The 12,072-nt window shown below is 43.5% G+C and overlaps 2 protein-coding genes across 4 annotated transcripts in view; one reads left to right on the forward strand and one right to left on the reverse strand.

Annotated features, from left to right (window-relative positions):
- TMC5 (transmembrane channel like 5) overlaps window positions 1–1,068 on the forward strand; it is a 47,203-nt gene extending 46,135 nt beyond the window's left edge. For both annotated transcript variants that reach the window (XM_083413472.1, XM_083413471.1), the window contains one exon: window positions 357–1,068. In XM_083413472.1, the coding sequence (XP_083269598.1) occupies window positions 357–469 (113 nt within the window). In that variant the 3' untranslated portion in view covers window positions 470–1,068. The remainder of the gene's footprint in view (window positions 1–356) is intronic.
- Window positions 1,069–2,046: 978 nt separating this feature from the next.
- Window positions 2,047–11,856, reverse strand: GDE1 (glycerophosphodiester phosphodiesterase 1). Of its 2 annotated transcripts, XM_083413734.1 has the most exons (6): window positions 10,165–11,856; window positions 6,632–6,807; window positions 5,719–5,824; window positions 4,726–4,818; window positions 3,817–4,028; window positions 2,047–2,533 (listed from the first exon to the last, which is right to left on the reverse strand). In XM_083413734.1, exons 1-6 carry the CDS (start codon window positions 10,417–10,419, stop codon window positions 2,386–2,388), a joined length of 990 nt encoding a protein of 329 aa, XP_083269860.1. In that variant the 5' UTR covers window positions 10,420–11,856; the 3' UTR covers window positions 2,047–2,385. The 2 variants fall into 2 exon arrangements, with proteins under 2 accessions (XP_083269860.1, XP_083269861.1); XM_083413735.1 differs by lacking the exon at window positions 4,726–4,818 and having other exon boundaries at window positions 10,165–10,555.
- Between the last annotated feature and the right edge of the window lie 216 nt (window positions 11,857–12,072).

Consider the following 12,072-nt stretch of genomic DNA (forward strand, 5'->3'; position numbering starts at 1 on the left):
GTCCCAATCTGGATTGGGATCCCACAAATTTCCTGCTGACGATCTCTCTCCCACTCACCCATTTACCCCTGAAGGTAATTCTTGCAGTATTCCTCATCTTCTGGAGAAAACAGGCTTCCAGTCCAGATTGGGAGTGTGTTCCATATCTGGGACACACAGCTGATTTTTCTTCAAAATACCAATGTTCAGTTTAAGGATGCTTGTTAAAAACATGTGAATGACCGAGAGAGGCATTAACAAAAAGGGCTGTGAATAGATAATCTCCATTCCATGTGTGCCATGGTTTGATTAGGAATGTGGGTAACTTCTATCAAATACGACAGTGCTGATCCTTTGCCATCTTGTCTTGCTTGCAGTTCATGAGAGTAGCCATCCAGCCAAGAATGCTACAGCTTCTGAAGCTCTGGCTCTGGCTTTGAGAGCCAGGCAAGAGGCTGAATGGGAAATGGGAGATGATGAAAGTTCCTGAAAGTGGAGGAGTGCAAAATGGACAGAGAAGCACTCTTGAGAATTTTGCTATTTGCACTACTGAGGTCTTAGAAGGATCTGTCTGCACTTTTGAAAATTGACGAATGAAGGATGGTGTTGAAAACCAAGGCTTTTTGCATCAAAAAAATGTATTTTTTCATTGGTTGCAATTTTGCTTTATTATAAATTTTTTGAAAATATTGTGAAACATAATTAAAACAGGATGCAGCTCATCAACGGAATCCAGGACAGGATTGACTACATATGGAAAGATGTGAGATTAAATACCTTTTTCATGGAACTTTCTTACTGGATTAGTGTAAATTATTCTGATTAATAACTGCCAAGTACAGGTCTGTAAATATTTGTTGTAATCTTTCTGAAATGCTTTATTTTTGCTGTGTTGATCAGAATATTTTTTTACAGAGATTAGAGGCATTTATAAAGAATTATAATGAGAGCTCTGTTGTTTTTTTTAATTAACATGCATTGTGTCACCACTGTGAAATGTTAAATCTGGTTACATATATCTTACTTCATTATCTGTGCAGTCCCAACCTTTTCTGGAGAACAATGGCTACATAACCAACCCCCCCCCCCCCAGTTGTAATGTAAGTTTGGAAAACAGAAACCTGTTTTAGCTGTGAATGTGCAGCTGCACATTTTTAAATTGTTTGACAAGGACACTCTTATTTCCCCTACATCAATGGTTGGCTGCTTCAGTTGCCATCTGGCCCAGCTAATTCCTTCCAGTCAAACTACTCATATGAATTGCAATCAAGAAGCACTTTTGAGGAGTGCCTGGCTGCTGGAATCAGGATTGCATCTACAACAGGAGTCGGGCGAGTTCTTGCTGCTCAGCTGTTTGTGGTGCTTGGCTTCTTCCTGTGAAAAGCTGGTTTGCAGAGTTTAAGGCACAACCTTTGCCCTTCCTAGTGTACTCCTAGTTCTTCAAGTGCTTCTGTATCCCTACTAGATTTCAGCATCCATTTCTCCCCAAGTGGTCGTATTTTCTTTGCTTCTACTTTGTCAGGTAGTTTCTAGTTTCCCTAACATAAGCAACTTCCATAGTAAAGGCATTTCCTTTGTGTGCGTTTGGACACAAAGTTATTGAGTGCAAAGACAACCTGCAAAGAATCTTGGTCAGAGGAGCAAACCCTAATTTGTAAGAATTAACTTGTTGCTTCAAAAGCAGTGCAAAATGTGAATTCAAATTGGCACCTAATCTGAGCCCCCAAAATCTCTTCCTACTTACCCATATATAGTCTATTCCTGGCTGTGGTGTTGCTCCGTGTTGTTTCCAGGTCTTGCTTTTCAGCTAATGCCTCTTATTCATATCCCCCAGGGAGGATTCTGTTGCACCCAGCTACCCACTTACCCATAAGGCAGTACTCCAACCTGCAGCACTTGGCCTAATTTCTTCCAGCCCCCCAAATGCTTTGATTTTCTCTCGCTCTCTGATCCATGCCTTGGGGAACTGGTTTGTCTTTTGACTAGACAACGAGGAGGTATATGCAGTTGTCTCCCTACTATTTCATTCTAAGTACAGGCTAATGAATGTGTTTCAAGTCATGTCAGTGATTGGTAAAGGCCTAGCATTGATTTATTTCAAAAAAAGCAGCTTAATTTAGAAAAAAAGTGTCAATCCTCTACAAGTCCACACCTGCATTAAACCAACCTGATTTTTTAAAAGGGCTGCACGGCCCTCTCTTAGACTCTCAATTCTTCTTGCTAGGATTAAAACTGATTGTAATGTTAAGACACCATTCAGCATGATAAAAAGAAACATTTGGATCCACTTTGCATTGTGATCATTCAGTCCCAAGAAAATCAATATGAATCCTTGAAGTTCCACTGCTGACAAACTTCAGTTTGCTTTAAAGAAGAAACCCAAAAGAATCCAGCAAGGGTTAAAGGCTAGAAGTGAGGGTCACAGTCCTCCACTAAGCTGTCGGTGATGTAGCTGGCCTGGAGAACATTTTCATAGTACATTTTTTCAGCAAATGTGTTGACTGTCCAAGCCACAACTTGAATTCCTTTGGAAGACCACTGTCTCACATATTCCCTAAAAAGGATAATGTCAGAAATGATGTGAGGGAAGACTGCAAGTGACTGCAATTAAAACCAAACCCTTTATTATTTCATGTTCTCTATAGTAACAGCAGGCCATCTTTTTGGTCCTTAACCCACAATCTTTCCCCCCTATTTTGTTTAAGTTAAGGTGTGGTATTCAATTGGAAACCATCTCTTAGGGATAATTATTGAGGCCATCAGAGGGAGAAACAGCAGCATGCCTAGGTACTGAAAGCCCTGCCTCCCTCCATGTCCCCAGTGCCGTCGCTGAGGAAGCAGCACCCAGGTATCCTCCCACCTGAAAGCCTCGGCTATGTGTATGGAGCTAAATTATCCTGCCCTTGCACAAAGCTGCCTTTTCAAGCTACCATAAGAGGGCATTTACCCTGAAAGGTTGTTTACAAGTACTACAAATGAGAATTACCCATACAGGTAAAGGGACCCCTGACTATTAGGTCCAGTCGTGGCCGACTCTGGGGTTGCGACGCTCATCTTGCTTTATTGGCCGAGGCAGCCAGCATACAGCTTCCAGGTCATGTGGCCAGCATGACTAAGCCGCTTCTGGCAAACCAGAGCAGTGCACGGAAATGCTGTTTACCTTCCTGCCGGAGCGGTACCTATTTATCAACTAGCACTTTGACGTACTTTCGAACTGTTAGGTGGGCAGGAGCAGGGACCGAGCAATGGGAGCTCACCCCGTTGCAGGGATTCGAACCACCGGCCTTCTGATCGGCAAGTCCTAGGTTCTGTGGTTTAACCCACAGCGCCACCCGCGTCCCACCCATACAGTTAGGGTGGTTTAAATAAAAGCTCATTAGGCACCCACTATGTTGACACCTGCACTCTGTTCTTTTATGTCTCGCATGATTTGATGTATGCCTATCCTCCCCCCTCATCCCCCCCAATCCTTTGTATAACCCACCCACAGCTAAGATATTCCTCAAAGGGTAGCCAACACAGTGCCCTACAGATGTTGTAGGGTTCCATAGGCAGTGATCAGGACTGATGGGAGTTGTAGTCCAACAAGCTTTTGGAAGCTTTTAGAAGACATCTGAAGGCAGCCCTGTTTAGGGAAGCTTTTAATGTTTGATGTATTATAGTATTTTAATATTTCTTTGGAAGCCGCCCAGAGTGGCTGGGGAAGCCCAGCCAGATGGGCGGGGTATAAATAATAAATTATTATTATTATTATTATTATTATTATTATTATTTATTAGCAGCTGGAGGGCACATCTCACTGGCTATCCCAGAGTATAGTCAAGGTCTTCTGCTTACTGTGAAACGAAATTTTTCTGCACCAGAAAAACGGAAACCCCACAGAAGTGCCACAGAAAGTTGTGCATGCTCCAGTCCAAAATGACGTCCAGCATCATCATGAAATAATGTTTCCAGCAGGAAGTGTAGCGAGGCTTCCCATCTCCAAAGTAACTAAAGCTCCATGGTCGGTGGGTCAGAGCTGTTAAAACATTCCTATCAGCTTGCTTCATCTACAAGGCCAAGCAGAGAAACAAAGGAATACATTTTGATGTACAAAGACTGATATTGCAAGGGAGACTTGACTTTCATCATTTCAAGCTTGACTTTGATGGTACTTAATCTTGCTATATCTGGTGGTCTGGCATTTGTAGAGGAAGAGTCAAAGGCTGGAACTCGACCCTTGCATCATGTTTGCTAAAGAAGTCCAGACATTTTGTGCCACAAACCTAAATACTCTTAGAAGTACACCTTACTGATTTTATTTACTTCCCAAATTATGTATCTGCCTTGAAGAGCTGCGTGCTGGAATAGTTTTAAAACTATTTGGTTTATAGCAATTAAACTAATGATTAGGGTTGGTTGTATTGGGTACCTGTACACCCCCCCCCCATGAAGCAAGCTTAGGACTGATTTTAGGTTGTGGGGGGTCCTGCGTAAGCTGTCTTCAGTAAGTCCTGACCTCCTTTATCCATGACCCATACAACACCCCCCCCCACTGTGCTTGCAAAATGAGGGGAGTCCATATGACGCTTCACAGTGGACAGAATTATTCAAGATTTTAAAGTGAAGGCCACTTGGTCAATCTCTAACAATCGTTCCCACTTCTGAAAGATTATGTGCTACGTATAATGCTGAAATTACCCAAATTAAAATCTTACCATGACCAGAAATATGGCAACAACAGAACACTTAGGTGAAAAATTGTACCTTATAGACAACATCCGGCATAAAAGAGCAAACGATGCTAGTGTTGTACAGCCGAGGATATTCCAAGTACAGGGGTTTTAGGGCTGCAACTGCCTGCCAGGAAACAAGTTACATGAAAGAAGTGCAAAGCAGTTTAAAGGTAATTTTGAATTTTTTTTATTATGGCCTAAAGGTCAGACTGGAGATGGAAAGGATTGCATAATTTTTTTTGAATGCAAGATGCTGACCTTTGGTTTTGCCATTCAGCTGGCTTAGGTACTTCTAGTCAAGACAGGGGTGCTTGCTGTTGTAGTGGTGTGTATACAAAGATAAAATGATTGTTTGAGACATACATCAAGGAAGGCCCAATTTGCTCCAGTGGAAAATTTGTTTTTGGCAAGCATTTTGGTTCAGTACGTAAGAGACAGATTCAGGAAAGGACCAGTAGCTCAGTATTAGAGTACATGCTATGCTAAAGGTGCCATGTTCAGTCCTCAGCATCACCATTTAAGACTGGTTTCAGGTAGCAGCAGCACTGGGAAAGACCCGTCTGGCTTTGGAAAGCTGCCAACAACTATTAGACTACAAGGCTGGACTAGGCACATCTACAGTCTGACTCTATATAAGGCAACTACATACATACATACATACATACACATATATAATTCCATGTGCACAGTGCCAGAAAACGGGATAAATGCCCCTTCCCTACCCCACATCTACAACTTAAAGAAAACGTTGTTTCAAGCTTATTTTTAACTAGTCTCACCCACAAAGGAAAGGGGCTTAAGTTATTCGGTATTATATTGCTATGAATAAGACCAAAGGCGGGGTAAATCAGCTATGATTGTAAATAGGCTGTAAAGGAAGCAGCACAAATGTTCTTCTTGTCTTGGTAAAATTGCATTAATGATTTACCAAGAAAGATCTCTCAGATCTGATCAAGTGGAAGACCTCTACCATGTGCTGCCCCACAAGAATGTGAGGCTTCAGCACAGTGGAAGAAAATGGTACCTGGTCTGCATTGCCCTTGACATCAAAGTAGATTGTGAGATCGTAATGCATACTTTCCAAAACAGCTTCTTTCAAAGTTGGTATTTTTTCTCCACGATAATCCCTCCTACAGAGAAACAGTAAAAATTTAATTGTGTGCATTCCTGCATGAACATTTACATCAAAAAAAGGAATAATGCTTCTGTTCACTTTTATCACCATGAAGCATCTAAGGCAGGGGTGGGGGACCTAAGGCAGGGGGGCAAACCAGATGTTTATCTCCTCTCACCTCCTGGGCCAACTTTGATAGGCAGATGAGACCACCCACCCATCAGTCGCCTGACTCCATTATAAGCATACTTGTTTCCCATAAAATCTTCAAGACAGGTGGCTCTGACTGTGACCTAATATTAGAAAGAACTAAAATAATCAAGAAAGTATGTGTTTTTACCAAAACGTAAACAGTCCCAGCTTAATATATCCAGTAGTATTCTGCTGGTGATGCTTGCGAACAGCCCAAAGCTGCACCCTTACAGTATTTTGGAATTATCTGACAGGAAACAGATCTGGTTGGAAGAATTTCCCACCCATTCTTCAAGATTCTTTCCTTCCACCTGTTACCTTCACAAGAACCTGGTGAAGTAGGTTACACTGAGACCAAGTGACTGGCCCAAGATCACCCAATAAACTTCATGGCTGAGAGGTGGCTTGAAGCCAGGCCTTCCCATCCATCGCTACATCAGGTGGCGCTCATCTTCACAAACTACTTATCTCTACATACGTATTTGGGAATAAGAAATAATTATTTCTGTGGGATTCGCTTCCACATAACCATGCATAGGATCAGGCTGTAAGAGAAAACATTTTGTGTAATGGTACAGAAATATTGTATTTCCAGGTATGAATGAAGGTGTTCTTCAGATTGCTCACTTACCATAATCTATGTTTAGCAGCTGGATTAAATTTTCTGATATCAGCAAAGGTCAAGCTGTTTAAGTTTCCAGACCCATCCGTGGTCCTGTCTACAGTGTCGTCATGCATCAGGACAGGAATGCCATCAGCAGTGAATCCAAGGTCAATTTCCACCCCTGTTGCTCCATTCTCAGCTGCCTTGATAAACAAAAAACAAACTGCTTTAAACAGGACATTGGATAACCATGCAAATTTTGCATTGTAATCTGTGTTTTGTTACCATCACATTAGAAATGGGGAAAACTGAAACGAATTCACCAGCTGTGACCTGACTTTTGTTGGTGCTGCAGGACCTTTCGGTACTATTGGTCATGGTATAGTGTTTCTGTACTGCCAGGCCAGGTTGGGGCTTGGAGTACAGGACTGTGCTTGTTCTTGTCCAGCCTAAAGGACAGTTTTCTGAAGGCAGATCTGGGGATTAAGTGTTCTTGTTTGTTAATTGGCCTATGGAGATCCACAATGTTGTATCTTTTCCCTCATGCTGGTTAATGCTTACATGAAACTCCTGGGAGAGGTCATCTGGAGATATGATCACCAATATGTGGGTGACACCCAACTCTAGGATTGCTTTTCATCAGATTTTAGAGAGTAAAAACCCTTAACCTGATTGTTATGGGCTAGATGTTAGTTAACAAACTGAGATGGTGCTGGTAGGGGCCAGTTATTTAATATCTCCAAAGTATTCAATTGACATTAGTGTGTTTTCAAGACCAATTCAAAGTGCTGGTTACCAACTTTAAAACACCAAATGGTTTGGATCCAGGGTTTCTAATGGGTCACTTGGTTCCACACAATTGCCCCCACCCATTAATATCATCAGCTTAGGCTCTGCTCTAAGACACCCAAACATCTGAGGTGAGATTGGTTTGTAACTTGGAAGAAGACGGGCCTTCAGATAAAAGAAATAATAAAAAATGAAGATGCTTTCTTCTGTAACCTGCAGAGCGAATGTGAGGGAAGTTAATTTTATCTCCGAAAGCTTTTCTGGGAAGATATCCTGCAAAATTTGTACTGATTTGTTTAAGGGATGTATCCTCTTGTGTCACCAAGAGGGTTGCCAGGCTTTTTCTTTTCTGACATTGATACTGGAAAAAATAATAATCTTGCTGGGTTCTTCAAAGAAGAAAAATGTACAATTTGTATTTGTTTTTAAATGTTGAGTTTCTAGTCTTTATAGTGAAGTGAACAAACAATGAGAGGCAATGTGTATCCTGCTCAGAGATAAGGAAACACTTTAAATCTCATAAAAGTCCAAGCAAAGACTGTGGAAGTCAGTTATCTGATTTGCAGAACAGATAAGAAACAGAGGAGTAAACAGCATCTCCCCTCAATGAGTTTGCGATGGATTGTCTTGGGAAGTGGAAGGTTACTATATTTACCACTAATGATTCACAAATATTTGCACCTCATCTCCCTTGTTAATCTCCTTACTCTGTTTAGGTTTCAGTTGATCTCAATAATCCCTGTGGTTCCTTGATGCTTTAATCACTCTCATTAGTACAGCAAGTGAGGGTTACCTTCCCTTGTTTGTCACACATTTAATTGCAACCACTAGCTTCAGGACAGGTTATAAACCTCAAAGGTTTACTATTCCGTTGCAAGTCTGCCCTGGAACATTACTTTGAAATTAGGTGTCTTATTCCAGAATTTAAAACAATTATTCCAGACTTTAACACTCATTGCTAGCCTGCTTAAATTCCTACCCCATAGGAACACTGTGAGGATAAAATAGGGAAGAGGGAAACCATATATGCTGCCACCTTGAGCTTCTTGGAAGGGAAGGCAGACAGACAGACAGACAGAAATAAATAAATAAAATAAAATGTGTGGAGATTAACCTTGGACCTAAATTCTAAAATTCCTGGTAAGTCACAACCCTCTAGGGTGGGAAAGTCAGCATCTGCCCACTAAAGAGAAGAATGGTGTGTCTGTCACTTCTCCTGGTCAAGAGAAAATCCAGGCTGGTTCTTTTGTGTTTGCATGTTCCTTACAAGAGATGGGCTTAATCCCAGTACTGCTGCATAGTCCACAAGAGCCTGCAGTTGTGTAGTTTCTCGCTTCTACAAGGAGAGTTGCTTCTATAGGAGGATGCAAACTTTTCAATAACACCAATAAAATAGAATAGAAAGATGCACAATTTTTGGACCCCTCCCTGTTCTAGTCTTCTTCTGTTGTACATCTCCCTCCCACCTAGCACACAACTAAAATTTAGACTTCCCCCGTTTTATTTATGTTACACTGTAGAATGCCCCCTTCATTTATACCTAAGCCCCTGAACCTTCCAGAAGTTGTTTAAGAGAGTTCTCCCTAAACTGGCTTTTGGTGGTAAGGGATAGAGAAAGATAAGGTATAATAAATAAAACTGCAATTATCATAATGCATTTGCATAATCTATGGTGTGGACCGCACAGTGCTATGCCCACTTTTGAGCACCACAACTCAAAAAGAATATTAGAGAGCTGGGAAAGGTGCAGAAAAGGGCAATGCTGGGAAATGAGCTGGATAGCTTAGTTGGTGAGAGTGTATTGCTGATAATGCCAAGGTTGCGGCTTTGATCCCTAGATGGGACAGCTGCATATTCCTGCATTGCAGGGGATTGGCCTAGGCCCTAGAGATGATCCTCAGGGTCCCTTCCAACTTTGATTCTACGATCATGAAGCTGGAGCAACTTACCAAGGAGCAAAGGTTAAGTGAGGAAAAAGTAGATAGAGAAAGAATTTTTCTTCCCCTCTCCTAGTACTAGAACCCAGGGTATTTTGATGAAACTGAATGGCAAGAGATGCAGGACAGAAGAATTATTACACACAGAGTGACAGCTGCTTCCGAAAGATGCAGTGCTGACTGCCAACATAGCTTTAGGATATGGCTGTAATAAAATACAGTGTTAACAAGAACAATGCATGCCGTGCGTTATTTCAGGTACAATAGTGACAAGCATATACAGTGGTATCTCGGGTTAAGTACTTAATTCGTTCCGGAGGTCCGTTCTTAACCTGAAACTGTTCTTAACCTGAAGCACCACTTTAGCTAATAGGGCCTCCTGCTGCTGCCGTGCCACCGGAGCATGATTTCTGTTCTCGTCCTGAAGCAAAGTTCTTAACCCGAGGTAATATTTCTGGGTTAGCGGAGTCTGTAACCTGAAGCGTCTGTAACCTGAAGCGTCTGTAACCCGAGGTACCACTGTATGGGGAAAATTTTTTCAGTGAATGCCGTGGCATTACTCTGAAGCCCTTTCCAGCAACAGGGAACGGGTTAAACACCCCAAGTCCCTTCCACACCCTCCAACCGGGTCTAAAACATTTGCTTCCTCCCTTCCTTCTTTCACTCTCTGCTCTGTTTCGCCATCATCACCACAATCCCCTGCAGGGCATGGTTTTATTTCCGATCGCAAAATATTTAATTTTTCATTAATTTCTCCCTCACATTTTTTTGGGGGTGGGGTGGAGGGAAGAAGATGTGGTATAATAAAGAGAACTAAATATTAGGGGGTCTGACCTGTCTGATGGCGGCCAGCGTGTTCTCGGGCGCGTCGTGTCCGCCGCCGCGGTGCGCGATGCGCGCCGGGTTCCCGCGCGGCTGGACAACCAGCTGGGCTCGCTGGACCGGCGCCGGCTCGAGGCTGAAGAGGCGCAGCACCAGGTAGAGGCCCGCCGTCAGCAGGCAGGAGAGCACGGCGCTCCGGCTCAGCACCAGCGCGGCCAGCAGCACCGTCGAGAAGGCGGCCAGCAGCCCCTCGGAGTAGCAGAACATGGCGGCCCTGCGGCCCCACAGGCGGAGGGGAGTCGCCCCCCCCCCCCCGCTCCCTCAACTGTCAGCGAAGGCGGCGGGCGCCGTGGAGGCAAAGCTCACCTGGGCCTTGACAGCATAATAGTGAGGCGAGGGCGCCGGCTCCCAGCCAATCGGCGCCCAGCTCCCCGGGCCGCCAGCCAATATGGAGCGAAGGATTGAGGCGAGGGGCGGGTTTTTTCTTTTCCGTGCATCCAGAATGAACTCTGCCTTGAAGCTGCGCAGGCCAAGTCCAAGTCCACACCATGCAGTTGTTGTTGTTGTTGTTGTTGTTGTTGTTGTTGTTGTTGTTGTTGTTGTTGTTGTTGTTGTTGTTGTTGTTGTTGTTGTTGTTGTTGTTGTTGTTGTTGTTGTTGTTTTCTCCTACAATGGGCACTATTATACCTTTTTGGTTTTTTGTATACCACCCTTTGTCCGAAGATTTCAGGGCAGTTCACAGCATAAAAATACACAATGAAAACACGAAAGACACAATAAAACAATAACAAAACAAAACAAAACAACCCCCCCAAGTTATTTAAACAGTCTTGGGAGCAGCAATGTGTTGAAGGCGTTGTCAGGAGACCACACCCTCCAAAGGGAAAACGGGTAGCCCCATTGGCTTTTGGCTCTGACCCCCAATACCCTACGAAACAGTCACCCTCAACATAGAAAATACAAACTGATCAACTAAGTATTACTAATGCTCAAATTCTATATCTAGGAGGAAGCCCTGTTGGACTCCGTTGGGCTTATTTCTCGTGTAGACAGATGCTGTATTATTGCACTCTATTACAGGGATGCTACACCTGGCATTCACCCCGATCACTGGCCATGCTGGTTGAGGCTAATGCGGGATGCAGGCAGCTGTTCTCAGCATCCACCTCTGGGAAGGTGCAAAGAGGGACTTGACGCCCTGTGAAACTGCCACATTCATATGTGGACGAGTCAGCAAGGCGTAATAGTGAATTCAGGGAGGGAATTCCTTCCTTTGGAACACACCTAAATTCTTGAGCTGGACTCGTGGCTACAACTTGCAGCACACACTGGTGAACGTAAGTCTATTATTACTACTGTTGTTGTTGTTGTTGTTGTTGTTTATTGATTACATAAATAAATATGTGGGTCTCAGGGCAGTTCACAACCTAAAGTTACAATATAAACCCAAGTCCGTTTCCTAACTTTTACGTATTATTACTACCACGCAAAATCAAATATAAAACAAAATCATCACAGAAAACAGATAGAAATAGCAAAGCAGAGGCAAATAAGGGGTCCAAACAGCAATCCTTTCGGAATCATAGAAATTGCAGCAAGCCTGTGGGAATTAACACACCATTAACATGGATACCGCTTATTTCCCTTGGCTCTTTTTCTAATTAAAACCGAAACGCCTCGGCGAGCTACTAAAAACCACAACTCCCAGCATGCCAAGCGCAAGCTTCCGCGTTCTGAGCCCTTGTGGGCCCCTCCTTGCTTTGTGGGCGTTGTAGTTTCCCTTCCCCTCCTCCCAGCGCGGTATCTTAGATACGGCCGTTGGCGGCTGGTTGCCGCGGTTTCTTGTCCCGCGAAGCCGGAAGCTGGAAGGCGGGCTCGTGTCGGGGCGGAGGGCAGGCTTGGCGTTGCCAGGGGCCGGGC

Source organism: Podarcis tiliguerta (assembly GCF_965153285.1).
Source record: "Podarcis tiliguerta genome assembly, chromosome: 14".
Lineage (NCBI taxonomy): Eukaryota > Metazoa > Chordata > Lepidosauria > Squamata > Lacertidae > Podarcis > Podarcis tiliguerta.